This window comes from Rhinopithecus roxellana, chromosome 19 (genome assembly GCF_007565055.1).
Source record: "Rhinopithecus roxellana isolate Shanxi Qingling chromosome 19, ASM756505v1, whole genome shotgun sequence".
Lineage (NCBI taxonomy): Eukaryota > Metazoa > Chordata > Mammalia > Primates > Cercopithecidae > Rhinopithecus > Rhinopithecus roxellana.
The window spans coordinates 7,805,404-7,830,901 of NC_044567.1; the positions used below are offsets into that span (position 1 = coordinate 7,805,404).

A 25,498-nucleotide genomic window follows, 5' to 3' on the forward strand; every position below is an offset into this window, starting at 1 on the left:
CTCACCGAAGAGTGGCCACTGTGGAGAGTCCAGCGAGGGCAGCTGGACTCCAGCACAATCCTGAGACACTGTGACCGCGGAGGTTTTCTTGGTATATCGATGGGAGGAATGTGATCCGTCCCAGCCGCCGGGGGAGCCAGAGCATATCTGGTATGTGTCTCTGGAATGATTTGGGGAAAATTAACTGAAGTTGGAACTTAAGCCGCAAACTGCCCTGGACACAGAGATAGGGAACTGTCCGTGTGCACACCCCCTACAAAGGGACGGGGCCGGGGTGGGAGTCGGCTTACAGGGCACAGCGTGGCGCAGGCCCGCCCTGGAATGGCCGTGAACTTGTTGTTTTTCCACGTCATTTGCTCTCAAATGTACTATCAAGCCGGGCGATGCTAACCCGGCGGCTGCAGGTCCCTCCTCGTAACAAGCGATTGTGTGTTCTTTAGAGGTGGCCAAAGGGGAGGAGGGGGCCCGGCCCCAAGGAGGTGGGGGAAAGGGAAACAAGCCCTCCTTCAGAGTGAGCTTGCGTGTCCTGGAGCCAGCTCCCCGCAAAGCACATGCCATTTCTGGCCCTTGAAGGGGTTAAAGGCCTCCTGGAGTCAAAAACAAGCAGGTGTCCCACCGTGCCAGATACGCTGCCTAAACTGCTTCCAGCTTCTTTTTTTTTTCCCCCTTCTGCAATAAGTCTGTGATCAGCCACGGGACAGAGGCGCCAGCAGCCTGCCTGTGACAGGCATCAGGTTAGCTGGCTCCCACTCGGGTGGCGCGCCCAGGATATAAATCTGGGCGCGGGCCCCTGCTGCGGCTCCTCTCCCTGCACACTCAGGAGAGGGAGCTTCCTTCCAAAGACCTTTCTTTTATCTGAAGCCGCACAGCCCTGCAGCCTGTGCTGACTTGGTGGAGGCAGCAGCGGCAGCAGCCTGAGCAGCAGCCTGAGCAGGAAACCTGCTGGGGTGGGGAGGGCAGGTGCCTGCAGCCTCTGAGAGGAAGGTCCTGGTGGGCCCCAGATCCTGGCATCGTTTCAGGGGAGGTCTCTAGCCACCCCAGCCTGCACCATGTGGGCCCTAAGGTGTCGCCAGTTCTGGTCTTGCTGGGAGCAGGTGGCAGCGCTGCTGCTGCTACTGCTGCTGCTCGGGGTGCCCCCGCGAAGCCTGGCGCTGCCACCCATCCGCTATTCCCACGCTGGTATCTGCCCCAACGACATGAATCCCAACCTCTGGGTGGACGCACAGAGCACCTGCAGGCGGGAGTGTCAGACGGACCAGGTGAGTGGGGTTCAGAGACCAGAGATGGGCCACGTAAGCCTGTGAGGGATGGGGGTGGGACTGTGTGGGAGTGTGAGGAGGGCCAGGTCAGTGGGGTCCAAAAGCCGCAGTATGAGATGGACCAGGTGAGTGGGATCCAGAAGTGAAAGTGTGGGACAGACCAGGTGAGTGGGGTCCAGAAGCCACAGTGTAAGGTGGACCAGGTGAGTGGGGTCCAGAAGCGGGAGTGTGAGGCAGTGAGGCGGACCAGGTGAGTGGGGTCCAGAAGCCGCAGTGTAAGGTGGACCAGGTGAGTGGGGTCCAGAAGCCGCAGTGTGAGGTGGACCAGGTGAGTGGGGTCCAGAAGCCGCAGTGTGAGGTGGACCAGGTGAGTGGGATCCAGAAGCCAGAGTATGAGGCGGACCAGGTAAGTGGGGTCCAGAAGTGGGAGTGTGAGGCAGTGAGGCGGACCAGGTGAGTGGGGTCCAGAAGCCACAGTGTAAGGTGGACCAGGTGAGTGGGGTCCAGAAGCCGCAGTGTGAGGTGGACCAGGTGAGTGGGGTCCAGAAGCCGCAGTGTGAGGTGGATCAGGTGAGTGGGGTCCAGAAGCCGCAGTGTGAGGTGGACCAGGTGAGTGGGAGCCAGAAGCCACAGTGTGAGGTGGACCAGGTGAGTGGGGTCCAAAAGCCGCAGTGTGAGGTAGACCAGGTGAGTGGGGTCCAGAAGTGAGAGCGTGAGGTGGACCAGGTGAGTGGGATCCAGAAGCTGCAGTGTGAGGCGGACCAGGTGAGTGGGATCCAGAAGCTACAGTGTGAGGCGGACCAGGTGAGTGGGATCCAGAAGCTGCAGTGTGAGGCGGACCAGGTGAGTGGGATCCAGAAGCTGCAGTGTGAGGCGGACCAGGTGAGTGGGATCCAGAAGCTGCAGTGTGAGGCGGACCAGGTGAGTGGGATCCAGAAGCTGCAGTGTGAGGCGGACCAGGTGAGTGGGATCCAGAAGCTGCAGTGTGAGGTGGACCAGGTGAGTGGGATCCAGAAGCTGCAGTGTGAGGTGGACCAGGTGAGTGGGATCCAGAAGCTGCAGTGTGAGGCGGACCAGGTGAGTGGGATCCAGAAGCTGCAGTGTGAGGCGGACCAGGTGAGTGGGATCCAGAAGCTGCAGTGTGAGGCGGACCAGGTGAGTGGGATCCAGAAGCTGCAGTGTGAGGTGGACCAGGTGAGTGGGATCCAGAAGCTGCAGTGTGAGGTGGACCAGGTGAGTGGGATCCAGAAGCAAGAGTGTGAGGTGGACCAGGTGAGTGGGGTCCAGAAGCAAGAGTGTGAGGTGGACCAGGTGAGTGGGGTCCAGAAGCCGCAGTGTGAGGTGGACCAGGTGAGTGGGGTCCAGAAGCCACAATGTGAGGTGGACCAGGTGAGTGGGGTCCAGAAGCCACAATGTGAGGTGGACCAGGTGAGTGGGGTCCAGAAGCTGGAGTGTGAGGCAGACCAGGTGAGTGAGGTCCAGAAGCCAGAGATGGACCATGTGAGCCTGTGAGTGATGGGGGTGGGAGCCGCAGGGTGGGGACCATGCAGTAGTGCCCTGCAGGGCCCAGGAAGGTGAAGGAACACAGGCCCCATCCACCTGGAGAGAAACAGGACACCATCCTGTCTATTAACACCGAAGCCTGGAAGGAGAGGTGGGAGCGATGTCCCACTTCATCAGGGACTGAAGCCTGAGGATTCCTCCTTCATGCATGCTGAGGGCTGCTGTGGGCCAGCACCGTGCCAGGCATGTCATGTGTGTCGACATGACAGATCAGCATGGTGGGCATCAGAAGCCCACTCACAGGTGAGAGAGTGGACACAGAGTCAGGCAGGGAGGGCACAGGTGCCACGGCCAGTGAGGGAACGGTGGGCTTGGAACCCATGTTTAACAACAAAGCTTTGGTTGCATTGGACTCTAGGCCACTTCCCCAGGAGTTTGGACCCTGAGCCTGAGAGCAGACCAGGCTGATGGCAGGCCAAGCAGGAGCAGCTCTGAATGGATGCTCTGGTGTCCCTGGGAGGAAGGAAACCACGTTTCAGCCTGTCAGCTTCCTTGGTCCTGCCTTCTGCTCTGTATCAGAGGGCAATGCCACAGGGCAGGGCCGGTTCTCTTCTGGTTCCCGAGTCATTCCCTAGGGCCATTCCTGCCCACCCCCTCTGGGGCAGCAGGCTGTGGGACCTGTACCTGCTCCAGGCAGAGCTATTTCCTGCCCAGTCTGGCCAGCTCTGAGGGCAGCACGGAGTCTCCCAGGACTCCAGGTCCAGGCTGGGGCATCTCCAGGGAACACGAGAGACAATGGTGCCCCCGTAGATGCCTGGTGTACCCACAGGAGAGCAGAGGGCTGACCTGGACAGAGTGGCCTCAACCTCACAGTGCCCAGGGACAATTCTTAGGCCTCCCAGGACAGATGCCCCCATTGGGCAATGGTGGTGCCAAGTGAAAGGAAGATGAGAAGTCAGGAGGAGTGGTGGCTGCTCCCATCTGGCCAAGGTCATGCCATTAGTTGGCTACATTTGCAGGCACAGGCTGGCCTGATAAACCAGGTAGGGCTTGGGGATGCTGAGACTCTGGTGGATTTTGTGTATCTTGGGGAGAAGGCACCTGTGGAGGGCTGGGGATCCAGACAGCCCTTGGGGAGATTCTGACCTCCTTACACGGAAGTGTGCTAAGGACCCCCTCTAGGTTTCCTGTGGCCAGAAGTACCTTTCCTCTGGTGCCCAAGGACCCAGCCTTTCATGGACCTCCAGGTCCTGAACGTCTTAGGGAATGGGATGAGGCTCAGGCCAAAGAGAAGGTTCTCCTGCTCCCACTCCCTTTCCTGCCCTCCATTCCCTGTGGGGTCCCTCTCCCTTAGACCCAGCTCTGAGAGCTGCCCATCCCTGTCCCAAAGCCTCCCCTGGTGTGGCCTAGAAGACTATGCCAAATAAGGGCTGCAAAACAAAGTCCCCATTCTGAGCCGAAAGGGGCAGAACAGTAAACAAGTCAAGCAGGCAGGCTCCATGCAGCCAGGGTGGGGGGATATTTCCCCCCTCTTAGCTGATGTGGAATGTCAAAGAGGCTGAAATAAAAGTTGGAATGACAAGAGGCCAGCCCTGGTGGGGAGTAATTCACAGAGTTACTACCTGGTGGAGGATTAGGAGTGTTGCCTGCCTGCCCAGTGGGTACGATGTGTTATTGTCGAAAACACCACATGAAATCCTTGTTTGTGTCGGCTCCAGGAGCATGTTGCTAATTTCGAGGAATTAAACTAATGCTTTACGTGGCTCCACAGAAAATCAGAGGGGATTACGGCCTGGCAAGTCCTCGCTGACGGCCTTGCTGACCTTTGCCACACAAGGGGACTTTTTTTTCATGTTGTTTTCCCCGTGAAAGGTCCTACATGGAGCTGACACCTGGGCCTGGCAGAGCCTGTGACTCTGAGACCCAGCGTGGGGGACCTGTCATGCCTGCCCTGACTGTTGGCTGTGGATCGGTCTGGGCTCTCTCACAGCCTCTGTTCCCCGTGTGTGTCGGTCTCCTTGACGGGAGGAGAGGTGTGGATCACCTTGGATAAAGTCCCGGGGCATTCCCCTCTCAGCCTCTGACGTGACCTCTTCTAGTCGGCAAGGCATCCTCGCTCCCATAGGAAAGAGATGAAAGGCAGGCCTACTTGTTCAAGCTAGACCTCATTTGTGCTATATGATGCAGGAGAAAAAAAAAATGCCATTTATCGATCCCTTCCACTGGGAGCTTGGAGCCTTGTTCTGCCACTTCCCATCTCTGTGAACCTGGGCATCGCCTCTCTGAGTGTCTGCAGTCTCATCTGTCAAATGGTTGTAGGAAAACTTCTCTTAGAGTCTTTGGCCCACCCCTTCCGACCCTGCCAGCTGTGTGACCTTGGGAAAGCTACTTAGCCTCTCTGTGCCTCAGTCATCGTCTGTAGAGTGGAGATAATGGCTGTAACCTCCTCTGGCTTGTGATGAGCATAGCAAGCTCACGGATGTCAACGTTCTTACACGAGGGCCTGGCACGTAGGAGATGCTATGTATGCATTCGTCATTATTTTTAAATGTTTTGCTCCCACTAGATAGTGAGTACATGTTAGTTCACCTCCCCACAAACCATGGGGTGGGATAGGGAGCCCCTCCTTTCCCCCTCCTCCCTGTTCAGGCCACTCTCTCTGGCTCTTTCAGGAGTGTGAGGCCTATGAGAAGTGCTGCCCCAATGTGTGTGGGACCAAGAGCTGTGTGGCGGCCCGCTACATGGACGTGAAAGGGAAGAAGGGCCCAGTGGGCATGCCCAAGGAGGCCACATGTGACCACTTCATGTGTCTGCAGCAGGGCTCTGAGTGTGACATCTGGGACGGCCAGCCTGTGTGTAAGTGCAAAGACCGCTGTGAGAAGGAGCCCAGCTTTACCTGCGCCTCGGACGGTCTCACCTACTATAACCGCTGCTACATGGATGCCGAGGCCTGCTCCAAAGGCATCAGCCTGGCCGTTGTAACCTGCCGCTATCACTTCACCTGGCCCAACACCAGTCCCCCACCATCTGAGACCACCATGCACCCCACCACAGCCTCCCCAGAGACCCCTGAGCTGGACATGGCGGCCCCGGCGCTGCTCAACCACCCTGTGCACCAGTCAGTCACCATGGGTGAGACGGTGAGCTTCCTCTGTGATGTGGTGGGCCGGCCCCGGCCTGAGATCACCTGGGAGAAGCAGTTGGAGGATCGGGAGAACGTGGTCATGCGGCCCAACCATGTGCGTGGCAACGTGGTGGTCACTAACATTGCCCAGCTGGTCATCTATAACGCCCAGCTGCAGGATGCTGGGATCTACACCTGCACGGCCCGGAACGCGGCCGGGGTCCTGAGGGCCGACTTCCCACTGTCGGTGGTCAGGGGACATCAGGCTGCGGCCACCTCAGAGAGCAGCCCTAATGGCACGGCGTTCCCGGCAGCCGAGTGCCTGAAGCCCCCCGACAGCGAGGACTGTGGTGAAGAGCAGACCCGCTGGCACTTTGACGCCCAGGCCAACAACTGCCTGACCTTCACCTTTGGCCACTGCCACCGCAACCTCAACCACTTTGAGACCTATGAGGCCTGCATGCTGGCCTGCATGAGTGGGCCGCTGGCCGCGTGCAGCCTGCCCGCCCTGCAGGGGCCCTGCAAAGCCTACGCGCCTCGCTGGGCTTACAACAGCCAGACGGGCCAGTGCCAGTCCTTTGTCTATGGTGGCTGCGAGGGCAATGGCAACAACTTTGAGAGCCGTGAGGCCTGCGAGGAGTCGTGCCCCTTCCCTAGGGGGAACCAGCGCTGTCGGGCCTGCAAGCCTCGGCAGAAGCTCGTTACCAGCTTCTGTCGCAGCGACTTTGTCATCCTGGGCCGAGTCTCTGAGCTGACTGAGGAGCCTGACTCGGGCCGCGCCCTGGTGACTGTGGACGAGGTCCTAAAGGATGAGAAAATGGGCCTCAAGTTCCTGGGCCGGGAGCCGTTGGAGGTCACTCTGCTCCACGTGGACTGGGCATGCCCCTGCCCTAACGTGACCGTGAGCGAGACGCCACTCATCATCATGGGGGAGGTGGACGGCGGCATGGCCATGCTGCGCCCCGATAGCTTTGTGGGCGTGTCGAGTGCCCGCCGGGTCAGGAAGCTCCGCGAGGTCATGCACAAGAAGACCTGTGACGTCCTCAAGGAGTTTCTTGGCTTGCACTGAAGCCCCCCGACCTCCCCGGCTCCCTCCCTGGCCTTCTTCCACCTATCCACCCCAATGCCTCTCAGCAGACTGGGCGAGGTCAGATTAGACAGGCTTGGGCCAGCAGGGAAACATCAACCGGCGTGTCAGAGAAAAAGCCACAGAGGGTCTCAGATCAGCATCTATTCTTTGGGTTCAATAAGGGGTTCATATCTTTTTTAGCTCAGGTGGACAAAAGAAGTCAGTGGACACACGGAAGTTATTCCTGACCACCAACTTGCTCAGACATTCTCCTCCTCCCCTCACTGGCCCCACACCCCTGGCTCTCTCAGCCACCCTCCCCCAGCCAGTCTCCCAGAAAGGGTTTAAGAGATGGTCGCTGTGTGCTGGTCACAGGAACAGTTGAATGGATTGGCTTGCAAAAGGCGTAGGTGGGGAGAGATTGGAGGGCCCAGGGACTAATGGGACACCTTTCCAACAGCGTCCTCAATTGCTGTGAGCAGAGGCCACTTGGGGTTAGGGGCATGGGCAGTGGCAAGCTGGAGGCAGAGTCCAGCCCAGCACATGACTTGCCCTGAGTGGAAGCTGCTGGAATGGGTGCCTTTGGGTGGTGGTCAACTTGCTGCTGAGGCCATCACGGCACCAGCAGAATACGTATTTCTTCTCCCTGGCTGCATTGGTTTGTCGATCTAGTTCAGTTGAATTCAGTGGACGTTCTCTGAATGCTTACTGGGTGCCAGGACCACAGAGAGATGTTAGTCACTGCCCAGCTCTTAGTGCCCCAACACAGATGCCCTCGTCCCAGGGCCCCCAGATGCACCCCTCTGCTGGACTCACAGCTGTCTGGAGTTTCTATCTGATGGATGGTGTGCTTCCATATGCCACTGGCTTCCTTGGACATAGAGCAGACAAAAGCCCCGGGATCTGTTTGGTAGCAGGAGAAATGAAGGAAGAGGAAAAAGCAGGCAGGGAAGGGGGTAGTAAAGGACTGAGAGAGGAGGGAGGTGGCTGGAGAAGGAAAAGGAACATTGCTCGATGCTCCCATCTGGTGGCGGCCTTGGGAGCCCATGGGAACCTGGAGGGAGGCTCTCTGTGAGACCTGGGCAAAGGATGTGGCAGCTCGTTGGTGATTTTTCTGTGTGTTTCCAGACTTCCTGTGTAGGCCTGGCCATCCCGCCGCTAGAGAGAGGATTGGGAAGCCGCACTGTCAGCTCTGCATCTGCCCCCACGACCCTCCTCTGCCCTATTCTGTCCCTGCCCCTCCAAGCTGAAGAAGGTCCTTGTGGGGCATCCTCATTTCTTCCTCAAATATAAGGAGGAAGATACCAATTAAAAGCTCATAGTATCAATGGCCCTGCTTGTGTGTTTCATTTGGGTTATGATGGGGAAGGGAGGGAGGTGGGTAGTGTCATTTGCTTTGGTGACCTTACAAGAGGGAAGTCTGGCCAGTGGGAGCATCTTTGGGGGTTGGAGAGACGCTGGTAATATTTGGGCCCCCTTTGTAGCTCCAAGGCCCTGAACTGATGCTCAGCTCAGCTCTGTGAGTTAAGCTGAGGTCGGAGAGGTGAGGTGGCTTGCCAAGAACACAAAGGCAGGAAGGGGTGGGGCCCAGTCCAGGTGTTCTGCTCTGTAACCTGCTGTCACCCCAGCGTGACAGCACAGTTGGTCAGGTCCAGACCCTGCCACCAATGGTGTCAAGTTCAGAGGTGAGAAGGTGGAGGAGATGGGAACGGAGCAGGCAAGGACAGCTGCCAGCTGTGACTCACTAGGGGGCCTCTAGGTGAGGCCTGGTCCCAGGAAGACTCTGCATCAAAGCCCTAGGTATGCTCAGGTCACAGGGCTCAGTTCCCAGAATGGGGACAGCAGTGCCTTTGGCCCCAGGGAGGCCCACAGCAGCTCCCCAGCCCTGGAGACGTGTTCAGGAGCCCTGCAGCCGTGGCACACTGCACAGCCTGTTTGTCCCCAAGAGATGCCACTCCCCTGCACACTTGCCTGTGTTTTCCTGGGCTCCAACCCAAAAGAAGAATCCAGGCCCAGCCTAGCCTGGCCCACCCCATCTCATCTGCAATAAGGGCACGAGGAGGAGGTCGGGAGCAGGAAGAACAGAGGCAGAGGATCCAAGGTTTCTCAAGTGGACATCGGGAGAACACTGAGCACAAAACTGAGCCACCTCTCAAGCCTGTAATCCCAGCACTTCGGGAGGCCGAGACGGGCGGATCACGCGGTCAGGAGATCGAGACCATCCTGGCTAACATGGTGAAACCCCGTTTCTACTAAAAAAGTACAAAAAGCTAGCTGGGCGAGGTGGCGGGCGCCTGTAGTCCCAGCTACTGGGGAGGCTGAGGCAGGAGAATGGCGTAAACCCGGGAGGCGGAGCTTGCAGTGAGCTGCGATCCAGCCACTGCACTCCAGCCTGGGCGACAGAGCGAGACTCCATCTCAAAAAAAAAAAAAAAAAAAAAAAAAAACTGAGCCACCAAAGTGGTGTGGGCAGTAGCCACGGGCCCCCACCCTGCTCAGGTCAGGTAACCAAGGAAGGTGAGGATGGTCTCACCCTGACCTCAGAGACCCAGGGACATTCTGTGCACCTGCTTCCAGCTCGAGCTCTAACACATTACCATGGAAGCTGTGGGGGCAAGTGTCCACATGCCAGCGCCTGTCACCTCCCTTTCACCCCCATTTGCACAGATATGGGACCTGAGCACTGTGGCTGGGCCAGGACAGCAAGGCCCCCAGTCGCACGTCTGCTTCCCTGATGAAGGTGTGAGGTTCAAGAAAATCCCATCTCGGGGCTCCCTCTAACCAGACCACTGCCCACTCACAGCCCCAGACCTGGGGTGCCTGTCACACTCCAGCCCCACCTAGCAGAGCGAGAAAACTCAGCCCGTGAAGTCAGACTTGCCTAGGTCTGAATCTAGGCTCTGCTGCTTACCTGCGATCTCTCTGAGTCTCTGTTTCCTCATCTGTAGAACAGAGGGTAGTAAGATCACTCTACAAGAGGCTCAGGAGCTGGGCCCTGTTAACTGGGTACAACTGGAAAGCCCAGGAAGGAGGGCCTGGCGCCGAGTGGCTGCCCCCTCCCACCCTCAGCAGCTCTCCACTCAGAACAAACCCTAGAACTGAAAGCCCGCCCCTCGCGTTTCTGGGTCTTGGGCTTTGCAGCTTCAAATGTTTTATTCTGTTGCTCACAGAGTATATCCAATCCGAGCACCACTATAAGCTGAGGTGGGGTTCAGAAAATATGGGCACTTAGAGAATGGGTGGTTTCGAACCTATTATAACTTCTGACCTACTACCTGGCATTCATTTTCTATCCTTGAAACCAAGCCAGAGTTCTTTCTTTCTGTTATCCTAGGCCTTATACAAACGCTGGCATCTAGCAGGAGCTCAGGAAAGGGTGGATGGAGCTCCCAGGGCCTGATTGCCAGCCAGACTCAGGAGGTTGCTTTGCTCAGTCAAATCGAGGAGATTTGGCCCCAGCCTAGGTCCCGGGACATAACGAAATTGAGGCCCCTTTATCTAGGCTAGACTCACCTGTCTCCTATCTGCCTGGGATACTCACTCCTTACCTTCCTGCATGCACTTGGCTCTCTCCTTCCTGCTCTGACCCTCAGTATGCCTCTTCAGAGGCCTATTCCTGAGCGGCCTGTCTCCAGATCAGTCCCTAGGGCCTCTGAGGCAGGGCAGCTTGGCTTTGTCCACCCTCTGCCTCCCCCAGCACCTCCAGCCTGCTAGGACACTCTGCTCCATTGTCTAGCCAGCTGCTCTGTAGTCTGATGTCATCCCCCGGACAGTGGGGCTGGAGACCAGGGATCGAGTGGACCCCGACTAGGGAAGGGGGAGAATAAGTCCACAGCCTCGGTGATTGCCTTAAGCCGTGGGGAACTCCCTCCGTCCCCTTGTCCTGTTGTAAAACAGCAGCATGCGTGAGCACGTCCTATGTGCCAGGTACCAGCTCTTGCAAGGTCCACTGCAACTGGAGGAGACAGAAGGCTATTTTGTAGGTAGGAAAACTAAGGCTAGAGGGGATAAGAAACTTGCCCCAAATCGGGTGGGTGGCAGAGCAGACTTGAATCCTGCCAGTCTGACTTCAGAGTTGTTGATTTGTTTTGTTTTGTTTTTAAGATGTCGTCTCACTCTGTCACCCAGGCTGGATGCAGCGACGTGAGGTCGGCTCACTGCAAACTTCGCCTCCCGGGTTCAAGCGATTCCTGTGCCTCAGCCTCCCTGAGTAGCTGGGATTACAGGCATGTGCCACCATGCCTGGCTAATTTTTGTATTTTTAGTAGAGACAGAGTTTTGCCATGTTGGCCAGGCTGGTTTCTAACTCCTGACCTCAGGTGATCCACCTGCCTCGGCCTCCCAAAGTGCTGGGATTATAGGCGTGAGCCACCGCGCCCAGCCTAGAGCTCGTAATGCTCATGTTATGTTGTTTCTCCTAGCACACAACACACACACACACACACACACACACACAAACACACACACCCTGCTCTGGGCTGGGCAGTTGGAGTCCCATTAGGACCCCGAATGTCTCTAAAGAGGCTGCCTCCCGTCAGTACACACATGCCACCCAGGGCTGTTTACAACCTCCCTGTGTGACAAGTATTTCCATCACACACACAAGCAGTCCTGGCCTACATTCATCAGCCTTCTGCCTACTCATCCTTCAAGACTCAGCTCCTTGGGGACGCCTCTGCTGTCCCCCAGCTGTGTGAGCACTCCTCTCTGAGTCCCTCTCCCTCTGTTTGTGCTGATCCAGATCAGAATCATTGCCTAGGGCCTCCAGGAAGCTGTGGGCCCAGCTCTGAGAGCGCATGGAGGGGCCTGCTGGGTGAAACAGAGGGTCCTGGGAGCAGGGTCCATGCAGTGCTGCTGCACTGAACAACCACAAGCCTAGAAGGGGCCTCTCTGGGGTCCTCCCTCTTTCTTCCAGCTCCACTTCCTGTTACCTCCTCCTCCTCCTCTTCCTCCCACCTCTCCGAGGAGTCTGAAGCTTCCCTCCTACCCTGGATAATTTGTGATTAATGCAGGCGGGAAGGGTGGCAGGGTTCCTGGGCCCTATTCTTGGCTGTGGCCTCATTCTGGAATGTGCCCTGAGGTCAGGTGACACTCCTCACTCAGGCTGTGTCAGAAGGAAGGAAGAGTAAACCTCCAGCCGGCATCTCCTGAGGGAGAGGGCAGGGTGGGCAGGTGGGCAAACCCCTCACCCCTCTCCTGCCTGCCTCCCAGGCTCCCGAGGCCCTCGGCCCATTTCAGGGTCACGTTGGAGTCCCTGTGGTTCCGTCCCAAATTACCCCGGGACACGGAACTCCACTAGGTCTCCAGCAATACTCTGGCCACCCTCAACCACACTTGGATGAGGGAAAGCAGAACCCAGCCCAACACAGACTAGCCTCTCCCGGAGGTGGGGCCTCTTCCCAGGTGTCTGTCAGGGGCAAAGCGGGCACTTGTGTGCTTTTGGCCTTTTTCAGGTCTTGAGGACACTGCCAGAGACCCGATGGGAGGAGGTGGACCCACCCCAATAACTTGTTTTCTGTTTTGGTGTGAGGGATGCATCCAATTCTGTCCATAGTCTAAGCGAGAGCAGAGGGTGGTGACTTTATCTCCTTTCTGTATGGGTAGCCTGGAAGCAAGGAGGGGCCTGGGGTTTTCTCAAGGACCCTGGGCAGGGGAGAAGCACAGTGCCAGCAGTGGGGTGGACGTGAGGATGCTAACCCCTGCGCCAGGCACTTTACATGGAATGTCCAGTTGAATCCTCCCAACCCTCTGAAGGCACCATATTATTTTACTATTTCACCACTTGGCAGATCACACTCTAAGCTGCAACCTTCAGGAGGGCAAAGACCATGCTTTGTTCACCTGTACGCCAAACACAAACCTGACCATGTTCATTAGGTGTTTGTTGAATGAATGGATGAATGAATGAGGCAAGCCCTACAGGCTTTATGGAGGAAAAGAGACCCTCTTAGGTGCTATTTTACAGGTGCTGAACCAGAGACTCTAAATGTTTAAAGAATCCAAGGCCACAGGGTCATTCAATGAAAGAGCCAAGATTCAAAGCCAAGTCTGTCTGAGTTTGGTGCCTATACTCTTATCATGATGTCACATATGTATTTTAACCATCGCAGTTAAAGGTTGAGGACCCCAAATGGCAGTTCCCCCTTCTAAACACCCATAACCACCACTTCCAACTGGTCCTTGACCTCTGGGAGTACCAAGGGTTTCTAGAAGTTTTATAAAGCCATACTCTCCAATATTGTTAGTACTGAATTCATGTAAATGAATTTAAATTAAATAAAAATATAAAATTCAGTTCCTCAGTTACACTAGTTATGTCTCAAGGGCCACATTTCATGTAGCTAGTAGCTGCCATATTGGACAACAGGCAGAATATTTCCAACATTACAGGAAGTTCTATTGCACACCCCTGTTATAAAAAAGATTGACACGAAATTCTCTTTACTCCCATTGTCTCATGACCCTGGTCTCAGCCTCAGTATCCCCTCATCTTTTCTCCTGAAAGGCTTATACATTTTTTTTCTTTTTTTGTTTGAGATGGAGTTTCATTCTCTCACCCAGGCTGGAGTGCAGTGGCGCAATATCGGCTCACTGCAACCTCTACCTCCTGTGTTCAAGTGATTCTCCTGTCTCAGCCTCCCAAGTAGCTGGGATTACAGGTGCCCACCACCACGCCCAGCTAATTTTCATATTTTTTAGTAGAGACGGGGTTATGCCATGTTGGCCAGGCTGGTTTCGAACTCCTGACCTCAGGTGATCCATCTGCCTCAGCCCCCCAAAGTGCTGGGATTACAGGCGTGAGCCACTGCACTAGGCCAGGCTTACACATCTTCATGCAAATAAAGTTCTTGATGGCCTCCCTCAATACCCCAGAGTTCCCAAAGATGGACACAAATAAGCGCGCGTGCACACACACACACACAAACACGCAGCACCAACAGTCACGACATGCAGGTGAAGACGAGTTCTCCAAACTTTTAGCTGAATATGGTAGGGGAGCTGCTGATAGGAGGGAGACAGTGGGAATGAGAGGCTAAGTCCTCCCATGGCACAGTGCAGTGCCCATGACGGCTGCTGCCTCCTAGGAATCAGTCTGCCACCAGGCCAGTTATTCAGCAGCTCTTCAGAGACACCTATGCTGCAGCTGTCATCTTGTTTCTTGCATGGAAGTGCTGACTAAAAGTCTAATAATTATTTTGTTAGTGGTCATTGCTGCTATAAGTGAGCTGCATAAGCATTTAAAAAGAGGGCCCGGGGGCTCTGTTCCGCAGGATGGGGGTGGTTAAAGATGTCAAGAACAAGGCCTACTTTAAGAGATGCACAGGAAATTTAGAAGATGACAAGAGGGTAAAACTGATTGCTATCCTTGGAAACACTTGGTGATATAGGATAAAAACAAGTACAACATGCCCAAATACAGGAAAAGTCATGTAACTAGTAGAGATAAAATTTGTCAGATTACTTATGCTCATATAGAAGGGGATATGATAGTCTATACAGCTTACACACATGAACTGCCAAAATGCAGTGTGAAGGTTGGCCTGACAGATGACACTGCAGCCTGTTGTACCAGCCAGTGCTGGCCCGCAGGCTTCTCAATAGGTTTGGCATGGACAAGATCTATGATGGCCAAGTGAAGGTGACCAGAGATGAATTATAATGTGGAAAGCATTGATAGTCAGCCCGGTGCCTTCACCTGCTATTTGCATACAGGCTTTGTCAGAACTACCACTGGCAATAAAGTTTTTGGGGCCCTGAAGGGAGCTGTGGATGGAGGCTTGTCTATCCCTCACAGTACCAAATGATTCCCTGTTTATGATTCTGAAAGCAAGGAATTGAAAGCAGAAGTGCATCAGAAGTACATCACGGGTCAGAATGTTGCAGATTGGATGCATTACCTAATGGAAGAAGACAAAGATGCTTACAAGAAACAGTTCTCTCAACACATAAAGAACAGCATAACTCCAGACATAGTGGAGGACATGTGTAAGGAAGCTCATGCTGCTATAGAAGAGAATCTAGCTGTGTTAGTCTGTTCTTGCACTGCTATAAAGAAAAGCCTGAGACTGGATAATTTATGAAGAAAAGAGGTTTAATTGGCAGGCTATGCAGGAAACATAGCGGCTTCTGCTTCTGGGGAGGCCTCAGGAAACGTACAATCACGGCAGAAGGCAAAGGGGAAGCAGGCACGTCTTACATGGCCAGAGCAAGAGGAAGAGAGAGAGAGGGGGGAAGTGCCACATACTTTTGAACAACTAGAGCTCCTAATAACTTACTATCACGAGAACAGCACTGAGGGATGGTGCTAAACTATTCATGAGAAACCACCTCCATGATCCAATCATCTCCCACCAGGTCTCGCCTTCAACACTGGGGATTAAAATTTCACATGCGATTTGGTGGGGACACAGATGCAAACCATATCACCAGTCTATGAGAAGAAGCCCGAGAACGAAGCTAAAAAGAAGAGATAGAACCGTCCCCAAATGTCCCCTGCCCAGAAGAAAGATTGGGTAGCTCAAAAGAAGGCAAGCTTGTTTTCTCTGAGCCCGTTCTCACGAGAGTAAAGGAGCAGGCTGCTGAGGACTAAACCAAACAACAATTTTCTTTTCTGTTTTTTTTTTTTTTTTTTTTTTTTTTTTTTTTTGAGATAGGGTCTTGCTCTGTTACTCAGGCTGGAGCTCAGTGGTGCGATCTTGGCTCAGGGCAACCTCCACCTCCCAGGTTCAAGCAATTCTCTTGCCTCAGCCTCCCCAGTAGCTGGGATTAAAGGCACACCCCACAACACCAGGCTAATTTTTGTATTTTTAGTGGAGACGGGGTTTCGCCATGTTGGCCAGGCTAGTCTCAAATGCCTGGCCTCAGTTGATCCGCCTGCCTTAGCCTACCAAAGTACTGAAATTACAGGCGTGAGACACCACTCCCGACCCCAGACAATTTTCTATGAGGATTTTTCAGATAAAGACAATCAACATATTAAGCAATTAATTAATTAATTAATTAATTAATAAGGGACCAGATGTTTTAGGCCTCAAGGTCCCCAAATCTCCTTGCTATCCAGAGTGGGTGGCAGTGAGAAAAGATCACAGTCATGGCAGAGCATGGGCTCAAATACTGGCTTTGTGACTTTGAGTAGTTAACTTCTCTGTGCCTTAGTATTATCATCTATACCACAGAATAATAATGGTAGCCATAGTGCCTCTCCAGGGTAGCTGGTCCTGGGCCTCATTGCTTCAGCTTGTTGGCGATAACTGCTGTTGCACGTCCCTGCCCATGATTGGAGCAAGAACCAGGAGGGGAGAACAGACCCCTCTCCCAGAGCAAAGCCAGAACAGATTCAGTCTCCTTTGCTGACAAGGAAAGAGTCCAGGAGAAGGGTAGCTGGAGAAGAGACGGGGAGAGGAGGAGGGAGGGAACAAGAAGAAAAAGGAGAAGAGGGACAGGAAGATGCATACACACATACGCACACACTTGGGGTTGTGCAGTTGGAGGCCCAGGAAGCAGAGATAAAGTGTAGTAATTTGTTTAGAGATGGGGAACCTCTGAGACCTCCATGGAGGCCCTAAGAACATTCTGAACTCTTCATTCCCGGCTCCAATACCTCGGGGTACAGAACGAAGCTCTCATTGACCCTTTATTTCAAGTGCCACTCTCCATCTCAATGTACCACAAGGGGCAACAGAATAAAAGGGGAAACAGCCTTAGAACCCTGGTGTGATCAGTAACAGACTCAAAGCAATCTTCACAATCATTACAACCAGCAGTTTTACCTCGTGACCCTAATAAGCGCTGAAGCTGGTGTTTATGGATGACTAGAACACAGCTTTAGTGAGACTCACACAGATGGTAACCCATCCCTGTCCCAGGCCTCATAGAAGGTGGGCACCCTTTACCAATTAGATGTCCTTTTGGCAGGGGTTAATAATTTCTGTTACTAAGAGCTTACAGCACTTAATATGTGTTCAACATGCATTATCTCATTAAATATTTACAACCCTGTCATGTGTATATATTTTCACCTCCATTTAATAGTCTGTCCATTTCAGAGATAATGAAACCGAGGCTCAGGGAGATTGAAAAATTTTCCTAAAGTCCCTGGCCAAGCAGGGAACCAAACCTAGGTGTGTCTACAGGACTCCAAAGGCCACATACTCAACCGCATTTGTGGTATTTTCCACCACAGATTCAAGAACAGTCAAGTCTGGTTTCGTCTCATTTTTGTGTCCTTCCTTCTCCCTGCTAATATACCAAGAAGTTTTACTTCCTAGGATTCTGATGAAAAGGCACGTTTATGGCCAGTTGACTTCCCCTAAATAGGTGAGCGCTCGTCCTTGAGGCTAAGCCATGGCAGGAGAAGGGGATGATTTGAGCCCTCTCTCACCAGAGTAAAGAGAGTTCAGGTTATTCAATGTAGGGAAGAGGATGATGCTGAATGCTTTATTTATCTTACATACTCATCACACCAACCCTAACAAGTAGAATTTAGAACCCTTTTACAGATAGGAAATCTGAGGTGGAATCGTTTTAACAGTGCACTGCTATTTAAGGTTGAGTTTGGGATTTGATTCAAAGTCTGACCCCAGGCCAGGCATGGTGGCTCACACCTGTAATCCCAGCACTTTGGGAGGCCGAGGCAGAGGATCACCTGAGGCCTGGAGTTCGAGACCAGCCTGGCTAACATGGTGAAACCCCGTCTCTACTAAAAATACAAAAATATCAGCCAGGTGTGGTGGCGGGCGCCTGTAATCCCAGCTACTCAGGAGGCTGAGGTAGGAGAATCCCTTGAACCTGGGAAGTGGAGGTTGCAGTGAGCCAATATTGCGCCACTGCACTCCAGCCCGGGTGACAGAGCAAGACTCTGTCTCAAAAAAAAAAAAAGGAAAAAACTCTGACCCCAAAGCCCATGTTCTTTCTCATAGAGGATCACTAGGAGTAATGTTATTTGGAGGCTGAATGAAGTGCCCTACACCACTCTAGAGCATTCTTACATCTGCAGGGAAAATAGTGGAAACATGTGTCCCTGCTGGTCCAGTGGGTGCGAGACAAGGGTCAGACGCTGGTGTCTTCTGTGCCAAAGCAGGATCCACGCTCTGTACAGAGTAGTGATGCTCCCTAAACAGTCCCAGGTCACATGAAGGAGCTTGGCCAGCTTGTGGTGGTATTTTCAGTGGATGACAGAGTGTTCAGCCACAGAGAACTTAGGGAAGCCTGGGGAAGGGCATTGCCCGGGAAAGCGACCCAGGCGAAAAGTTATTTGGGAATGTTAATTTCTGGCTGAAATTTATACAAAGCTTTCCCTTCAAAGCCTCATTCTTTGATTTATGTTCAAACCGGAAGATATTACAGGCACCCAAAAAGCCAAACTGGAAAAGGAAACTACTGAGCTCCACAGACTTGTTACCTCGGCCAGGGGTTGGGTGTGGCAATGGGAGTGGCAACTGGGAGTGAGCTGGGGGTGTCTGAGTTTCTGCAATGAACACACACTTTCCACCACCACCAACTTCTGGAAGGGTGGTACCTGCTGTGAGCCCTGACATCACAAAACCAAAAGAGGCTTTGTCACTAAAGGTAGGAAAACAAATGAGATGACCCCTAGAGGGAGCTTCTAGCCTGAGGAGGTTTCTAGATTAAGCATGAAACTGAAACTGTCTTGAAAGCAAGGAATTTGACATCCCTCTGACACAGCCTGACGCCCCTCTCACTCCCACCTCTTCCTTCCTTGGACTTCTTACCGGTCCTCCCCATCTCCCTCCTGGGTTTGATGAATAAAGAAGTTTTAAACTATTTCTCTTTCATAATGTTTCTGTACAAAGCTTGAAACAGTGAAAAAATAAGTTAAAATGTTCAAATTCAAAGCAGCTTCTCCCAGGGGAGATGGGCTGGCAGCAGAGCTTCTATTTCTGACTTCCTCTGCCTTTTCCCCAAGGGTTAGCAGCACACATTCTTCCTACTGCGGATACATCTGATGAAGAACACACACACACACACACACACACACACACACACACACACACACCAGGACCAAGGTTTTCCTCTCAACCCCCTGTTCTTCTACTGGAGCTGGGAATTTGAGGGAGCCCAGGTTTCTCCAGGTGCTTCCAGTGGACACTGTACCCATTCTTCATAGCTTGATATCTCCTCCCAGATCTAGAATCTCTTAGATAGGCACAGTCTCTCCCTTTTTTTTTGTTCATATCCCTACATATTCCTGTGTATTATGATTATCTGGGCGTGTGTGTTGTTCTTTGCTAGAGTGTAAGCTCCTTTAGAGGTTCTGAAGGAGTATATATATCACTACCAGTTCCTAACGCAGGAGATGCTTAATAAATGTGTTGAGTGGATGAATACAGGAGCTGTTTCTAATCATATCTCACCTTGTTTGAGAAAGAATTTAGGGACAAGAATGGAATCTGACCCCAGGGCAGCCACTTGAGTCAACATCACCCTTTTGCTATCACAAGTACTAGTAAAGCTCAGGACCCAAGACTTCAGTATGTGAAGTGTGTATAGCTGCTTCTCAACAAATCTAATCATCCAGAGAGCAGTAGTGATGTAAGTAAGTAAAGCTAGCACGTAGCTCTTAAACTCATATCTTATTCCATTGTGTTTTTGTAACCGATTTCCCTTTCCTAATTGTGCCTGGCAAAGGCTGATAGTAAAATAAGTTTGGGATTGCTGAGCGAACAATCACAAGTGAGGTTTGCAGGAGAGGGGGACCAGGCACAAAGTGCAGCTTAGATGACTTCTGAACAACCAAGTGTGGCTCTTTTTAGAAAATCGACCTGTTGAGGTCAACCAAAGGAGCAGGATAGTGTAATGGTTAAGGACCACGGACTTTGGAAACAGAATCCCACAGTTCAAATCCTAGCTCCACTGGCTGTGACTGCTGCAAGCTCTCTGCCTCCACTGACATATCTGTAAATGGGAGAAACAGTACAACCTTCAGAGGGTTGTTATGAAGTTGAACTAAATTTAAATGGGGCAGTATCTAGCACATAGCAGATGCATATAAGGGTTGCCATTATTATTACTGAGCTTTTGGGGCTGGTCATTCCCTCTGGATTCCGTAAGACTTTGTGATAGTATAAAAATCATCCTTCAAATGGGCAGTGCTTTACATAGGAGCAGCTCCCCATCCTCCTTGAAAATCTGGAAAAAAGCATACACACAATCTTCAGGAAACTGTGGTGTCAGAACTTCTGCAAAGCCTCCTTCCAGGGAAACTGATCTCCAGGGCAAGTTGTCAGGCAGTGTATGCAGAAGCTCTCTCCTTTACTATCCTTTCCACCTTTCCCAGGCCCTGGAAGCAAAAGCAGATAGAGGACATACACCCTGGTCCCTTGCCCACTGCCAGACCCTTCTCCTTTGGCAGATGCTCCTGAGGAGATAAGCTCTCACTTCCATCTCTCTATTTCTTTTACACAGAACACAAAAAGTTCTTTGAACTTCAGTGGTTCAGAAAATAAACAAGAATCTTCCTTCTAAGTCACCAAAAAAAGTTTCCTTCCTTTCTTCCAGACTTTTTCAAGATTCACAAAGCAGAATTTCCCCAAGTAAAATCCTTTATAGCTGTGTGAAAACTGGTTGTTCTCAAAATCTTTAAAGAGCCTCTGGTGACACCTTAGTTTCTAGAAAGATCGACTGCAAAGATTGCAGCTATCTTAAGCCTTGTATTAAAATGGTTTACGAGATTCCCATCATGTTTTCTGGAAATAAAAAGAAATTAGAATAAAGTAAGTCACCAAGTCTCCACAAAACTTTAGAATGGCAGGTAGTTTGCAAAACTAGAGAGTTTTTTTGGAAAAAGAGCTTTGAGGGCAGTAGGCAAATCTGGATAATCAGAGTGAAGAAAGAACAGGCATTCTCATTACAAAACAAAACAAAATTCAACCTTCATCCTTACTAAAAATGCATTGATGGGGCCAGGCGCAGTGGTTCATACCTGTAATCCCAGCACTTTGGGAGGCCAAGGTGGGAGGATCATAAGGTCAGGAGTTCGAGACCAGCCTGACCAATACGGTGAAACCCCGTCTCTACTAAAAATACAAAAATTGGCAGGGCGTGGCGACACGTCCCTGTAGTCTCAGCTACTCAGGAGGATGAGGCAGGAGAATCGCTGGAACCCAGGAGGCGGAGGTTGCAGTGAACTAAGATTGTGCCACTCTAGCCTGGGTGACAGAGCGAGACTCCGTCCCCCCACCAAAAAAAAAAAAAAAAAGAAAGAAAAAGAAAAAAGAAATGCATTGATGGCTAGTGGAGGGGTGGCAAGGGAAAGCCATCTGAAAGGAATACCTACACTTAGTGCAAAACAGAAAAAGATGTTCCTATGCCTAGGAACTACTGAACCTGTGTCACAAGGTATATGGACCCTGTACTAAAATGTACAATATTTGCAGGGCGTGATGATTCCATTTCTTTTTTCTTTTTCTTTTTTTTTTTTTTTGAGATGGAGTCTTGCTGTGTCGCCCAGGCTGGCATGCAGTGTTGCGATCTCAGCTCACTGCAACCTCCGCCTCCTGGGTTCAAGCAATTCTCCTGCCTCACCCTCCCCAGTAGCTGGGATTACAGGCGCATGCCACCATGCCTGGCTAATTTTTGTATTTTTAGTAGAGATTAGAGATGGGGTTTCACCATGTTGATCAGGCTGGTCTTAAATTCCTGACCTCATGATCCACCTGCCTCGGCCTCCCAAAGTGCTGGTATTACAGGCGTGAGCCACCACACCAGGCCAATAATTCCATTTCTTAAACCATACTGTTATGATACTGATAGTATTCCTTTCTATCAGTATCCAGAAGTCATCCACTTATACTCACCATTTGCTAGAAAACAAGCTAGACTGATGCCATGTCCATTCTTGACACTCTTTCTTTCTGGCCTAAAGGAAGCACGAAATTGTTTTAAGTCAGCCTTCCCACTCCAAAAGGGTGTGCACCATAATTTTCCAGCTTTCTCACTAGCACTAAGAAAGATGAAAAAAAGACCTCAAGAGCTGTAGAAGGGCATGTAGAGAATCAGCGTTTAAAAATAGCTGCAACCTGATGGCTGGGAAGGAAGTTTATGTTTAACATTCAGTGCAAAAAAATAAAATGAAATAAAATCAATGTCTAGCTCATTTTGTCAATGTGGTTTTTCCACAATTATTTTTTGAAACACTTGAAGAGCGTATAGGCAGAAGGGATGCGACCTACGGTATATGCCAAGGTTTGTCTAAAAATATTTTACACCTGTTCTCTGTACTGCACACTGGTCATATTTTATCAGTGAAGTAAGTATGCATCATGCCAGACGGAATGTGTTTTTCCTTCCAAGTCCTCTATGTTTTTCCCTTTGGTAAAGCAAACCTCCTCTTCTTTTCTACCTGCACTAAAATAAAGCTAGCACCATTATCCATATGACGTATCTACCACCAAGTTACATTTTAACTACTATTCCTCAGGCAATATTGTTTAAATAAGAACAACTATGTCAATATTTTTCACAACAGCATGGACATTTTAACTTAGCAAACTCTTATGGCTGCTCCCAAACAGAAATGTCAACTAGTATACTGGGTTGCCAATTGTATGAAATAATCAACTTGCCAATTGTATGAAAAAGAATGCACTGGTTTCCTTCAGTGCCTCAAAACTAGAAATACAAACTCCATGATATTTATTTTTATGAAAATAATTATACGTATTTTATGAAACATGAGCTTTTAGAATACGACTGTAGAATTTCAATTTTCTGTTGACTCAAATAACTGACAGCAAAATGTGCATATAAGAAAGCAGTTATGATCTTCACTTACTTTCCTGATTTCAAAGGGCAGCAAACGTGGCTAGAATTCTGGACTTGATGGCTTCTAAATACTGTGAGCCCCTATGGACACATGTTCTGTTAGTTCACTGACAACTCTTAATAGCAGATGATTAGTTCTCATAGCTCCTCAAGGAAGCATATTGGCATCACTGTACTCATTTTGCAGATGAATAAACTGAGCCATCTGAATCAAATGACTTAATACAATTAAGCAAGGAATTTAGACCCATAGTTTCAGTTAGCCACTAGACAGGGACTGCCTGTTGATTAAATGTTTTCGTCTGAGGCTTGCCTAGTTGTGAGATAATCTCAAAGTTCTCACTAACAGACTATATATACAAACCAAGTCCTCTAAGATATAAAATCTTAAAACTCAAATACTGAGAAATGGTTAATATAGGTTTTACTATTAATACTTACAAGTCAAATTCCATTAATAAGACTTTCAGCCCAATCTAAACCACCTAAAGCTCACCTAAGGGGTCAGCAATATTTGCTCCAATCAAATGCCAACTAACCCAACAATGTAAATAGTATTTAGTATAAACAGGATTGAATCCACATAGAAACTACAGAAATTCTCCTGAGCCATTTTTAAAATGGGCTTTTCTCTTTACTGTGCAAACATGTTCAAAACTAATAGCAACAATCAAAGGTATGTAAGCTTGTCCACAACAGCTGATGCTTCTAAAATGTGACTTTTTATTTTAAACCAAATTGTATTTTTTTTTTTTTCAAGAAAGGCTTTCAGAATGAGTTTGAAATGAGAAGTCAATTTGTTTCTTTAATGTTTTAAAACAGGCTGGTCACGATGGCTCACGCCTGTAATTCCAGAACTTTGGGAGGCCAAGGTGGGTGGATCACTTGAGCCTGGGAGAGTTCAAAATCAGCCTGGGCAACATGGTGAGACCCCAAATCTACTTTAAAAACTATAATTTTAAAAAAAGTTTTGAATGTTTTGAAATAAAAGTAAAAAGACCATGAATCATAATATTTATATGTACAGAAATCCTTAAGGTAGCTTTTCAAAGTAATTTAAAAACAAATCATAGGTACTAGAAACACATTGTTCGAAGGTAGGTCACTTGGCCTTGCTTTAGAATGTTTATCAATAAGCACAGACAAGGAATGGTTGTGAAAATAGCCACAGGAGGTTAACGGTTACAACTTTACTTGTAACCGGCCACTAAATCTACAGTCAGGGAATCATCCAGTGGTTCTGAAAAGAGATGTAATTTATATGACTGAATTATGAAAACCAACAAAACTAGAGCATTGCTGGGTGCGGTGACTTACGCCTGTAATCCCAGCACTTTGGGAGGCTGAGGCGGGCGGATCACCTGAGGTCAGTAGTTTGAGACTAGCCTGGCCAACATAGTGAAACCCTGTCTCTATTAAAAATATAAAAATTAGCCGGGTACTCAGGAGGCTGAGACAGGAGAATCACTTGAACCTGGAAGGTGGAGGTTGCAGTGAGCCAAGATTGCACCACTGCACTCCAGCCTGGGCAACAGAGCAAGACTCCATCTCAAAAAAAAAAAAAAAAAAAAAAAAGAAAAGAAAAAAACTAGAGCAGTGATATAACAATGATTTCTAAAAACATTTCCCTATTGCCTATGAGTTCAGTTTATAACCAATGGAAATATAAAGTCTCACTCAAAACATCATCATGGCATATTCTGAGCATGGTTAACAGCCTTCCACTAGACCCTTCTCATTAACACTTTTGTAAAGATTCTGCAAATTACATAGCTAATACATCAAAAATGGTGCTATTACCCTGACTTCAAATCAGAATAACAACTAATCTGAGGGAACAAAGCATAGTGCTTAAGAGCATGAACTCTGGAACCCACTACCTGAGTTTGAATCGCCAAGTCTGCCATGTATTGGCCATGCAATCTTGGGTCGGTGAAGCTTTCTGTGCCTCAGTCCCACCCCTCTGCCCCCAACCCAGTCTATAAACTGGGTTAGAACTACACTTGACACATAGTAAGTGCTATATGTTTATTTTCTGATTTAAAATATTTAAAAAAAAATGGCTCCAACTACATGTTTACATAAGCCACTCAAAAATGGCTTCAAACTGGGCATGCAATTGGAAAATGTGCTAATTTTCCAATTGTATGCCCACAGATAATTGATCCTAAATCCTTTAAACAGCAAGATGTAATCTTCCTAATATACCACAAAAACTAAAGCACTCTGATCTCAAATGACCTCCTGGGCCAAACTGATTACGCATCAACTGATTGATATACTTAACAATGCAATGGGTTTTATTCAGCAGTGACCATTTTATATACTTGTCTTCTGTTTTCCTTGTATCTGTTTTTGCACTAGAGTTGTTACCCAGCGTCTGACAAAAACATGCATTTCCAGTCAAGCAAGGGTACATATCTGATGTTCCATGCCTATGCTATTTTCTGTTTGTGTAGGGAAAGGATATAAAGGAAGGTTACCAACTGGCATCTTACTTCATTAGCTTAAGTATGTCCAATGAGACATACTTTGCTTCTTTCTGTGTTACAGTGACTTATTTTAAAATAATCGAAGTCCTGAAAATTTGTTAAGTCTCTCAATTAAAATGCCAGTACCTAAGACATGTATGTGGGAATGGGATTCACACCCAATTGGAAAAACATTATTTTATTTTTTTGAGACTGAGTTTGGCTGTTGCCACCCAGGTTGGAAGGCAATGGTGCAATCTTGGCTCACTGCAACCTCCGCCTCCAGGTTC

At 50.0% G+C, this 25,498-nt stretch overlaps 1 protein-coding gene and 1 pseudogene across 1 annotated transcript; both read left to right on the forward strand.

The window, feature by feature from the left end:
- The first annotated feature begins 527 nt into the window (after nucleotides 1-527).
- On the forward strand, nucleotides 528-8,283 carry WFIKKN2 (WAP, follistatin/kazal, immunoglobulin, kunitz and netrin domain containing 2). The gene is made up of 2 exons (XM_010386194.2): nucleotides 528-1,259; nucleotides 5,435-8,283. Exons 1-2 carry the CDS (start codon nucleotides 1,050-1,052, stop codon nucleotides 6,953-6,955), a joined length of 1,731 nt encoding a protein of 576 aa, XP_010384496.2. The 5' UTR covers nucleotides 528-1,049; the 3' UTR covers nucleotides 6,956-8,283.
- A 6,077-nt stretch (nucleotides 8,284-14,360) lies between these two features.
- LOC104680302 lies at nucleotides 14,361-15,521 on the forward strand (annotated as a pseudogene).
- Nucleotides 15,522-25,498: the final 9,977 nt, after the last annotated feature.

Bases quoted from the DNA above. Each gene is read 5' to 3' on its own strand.
- WFIKKN2 (XM_010386194.2), top strand. From the start codon at position 1,050: ATGTGGGCCCTAAGGTGTCGCCAGTTCTGGTCTTGCTGGGAGCAGGTG. The intron at 1,260-5,434 runs GTGAGTGGGGTT...TGGCTCTTTCAG, and splicing joins GGGAGTGTCAGACGGACCAG to GAGTGTGAGGCCTATGAGAA.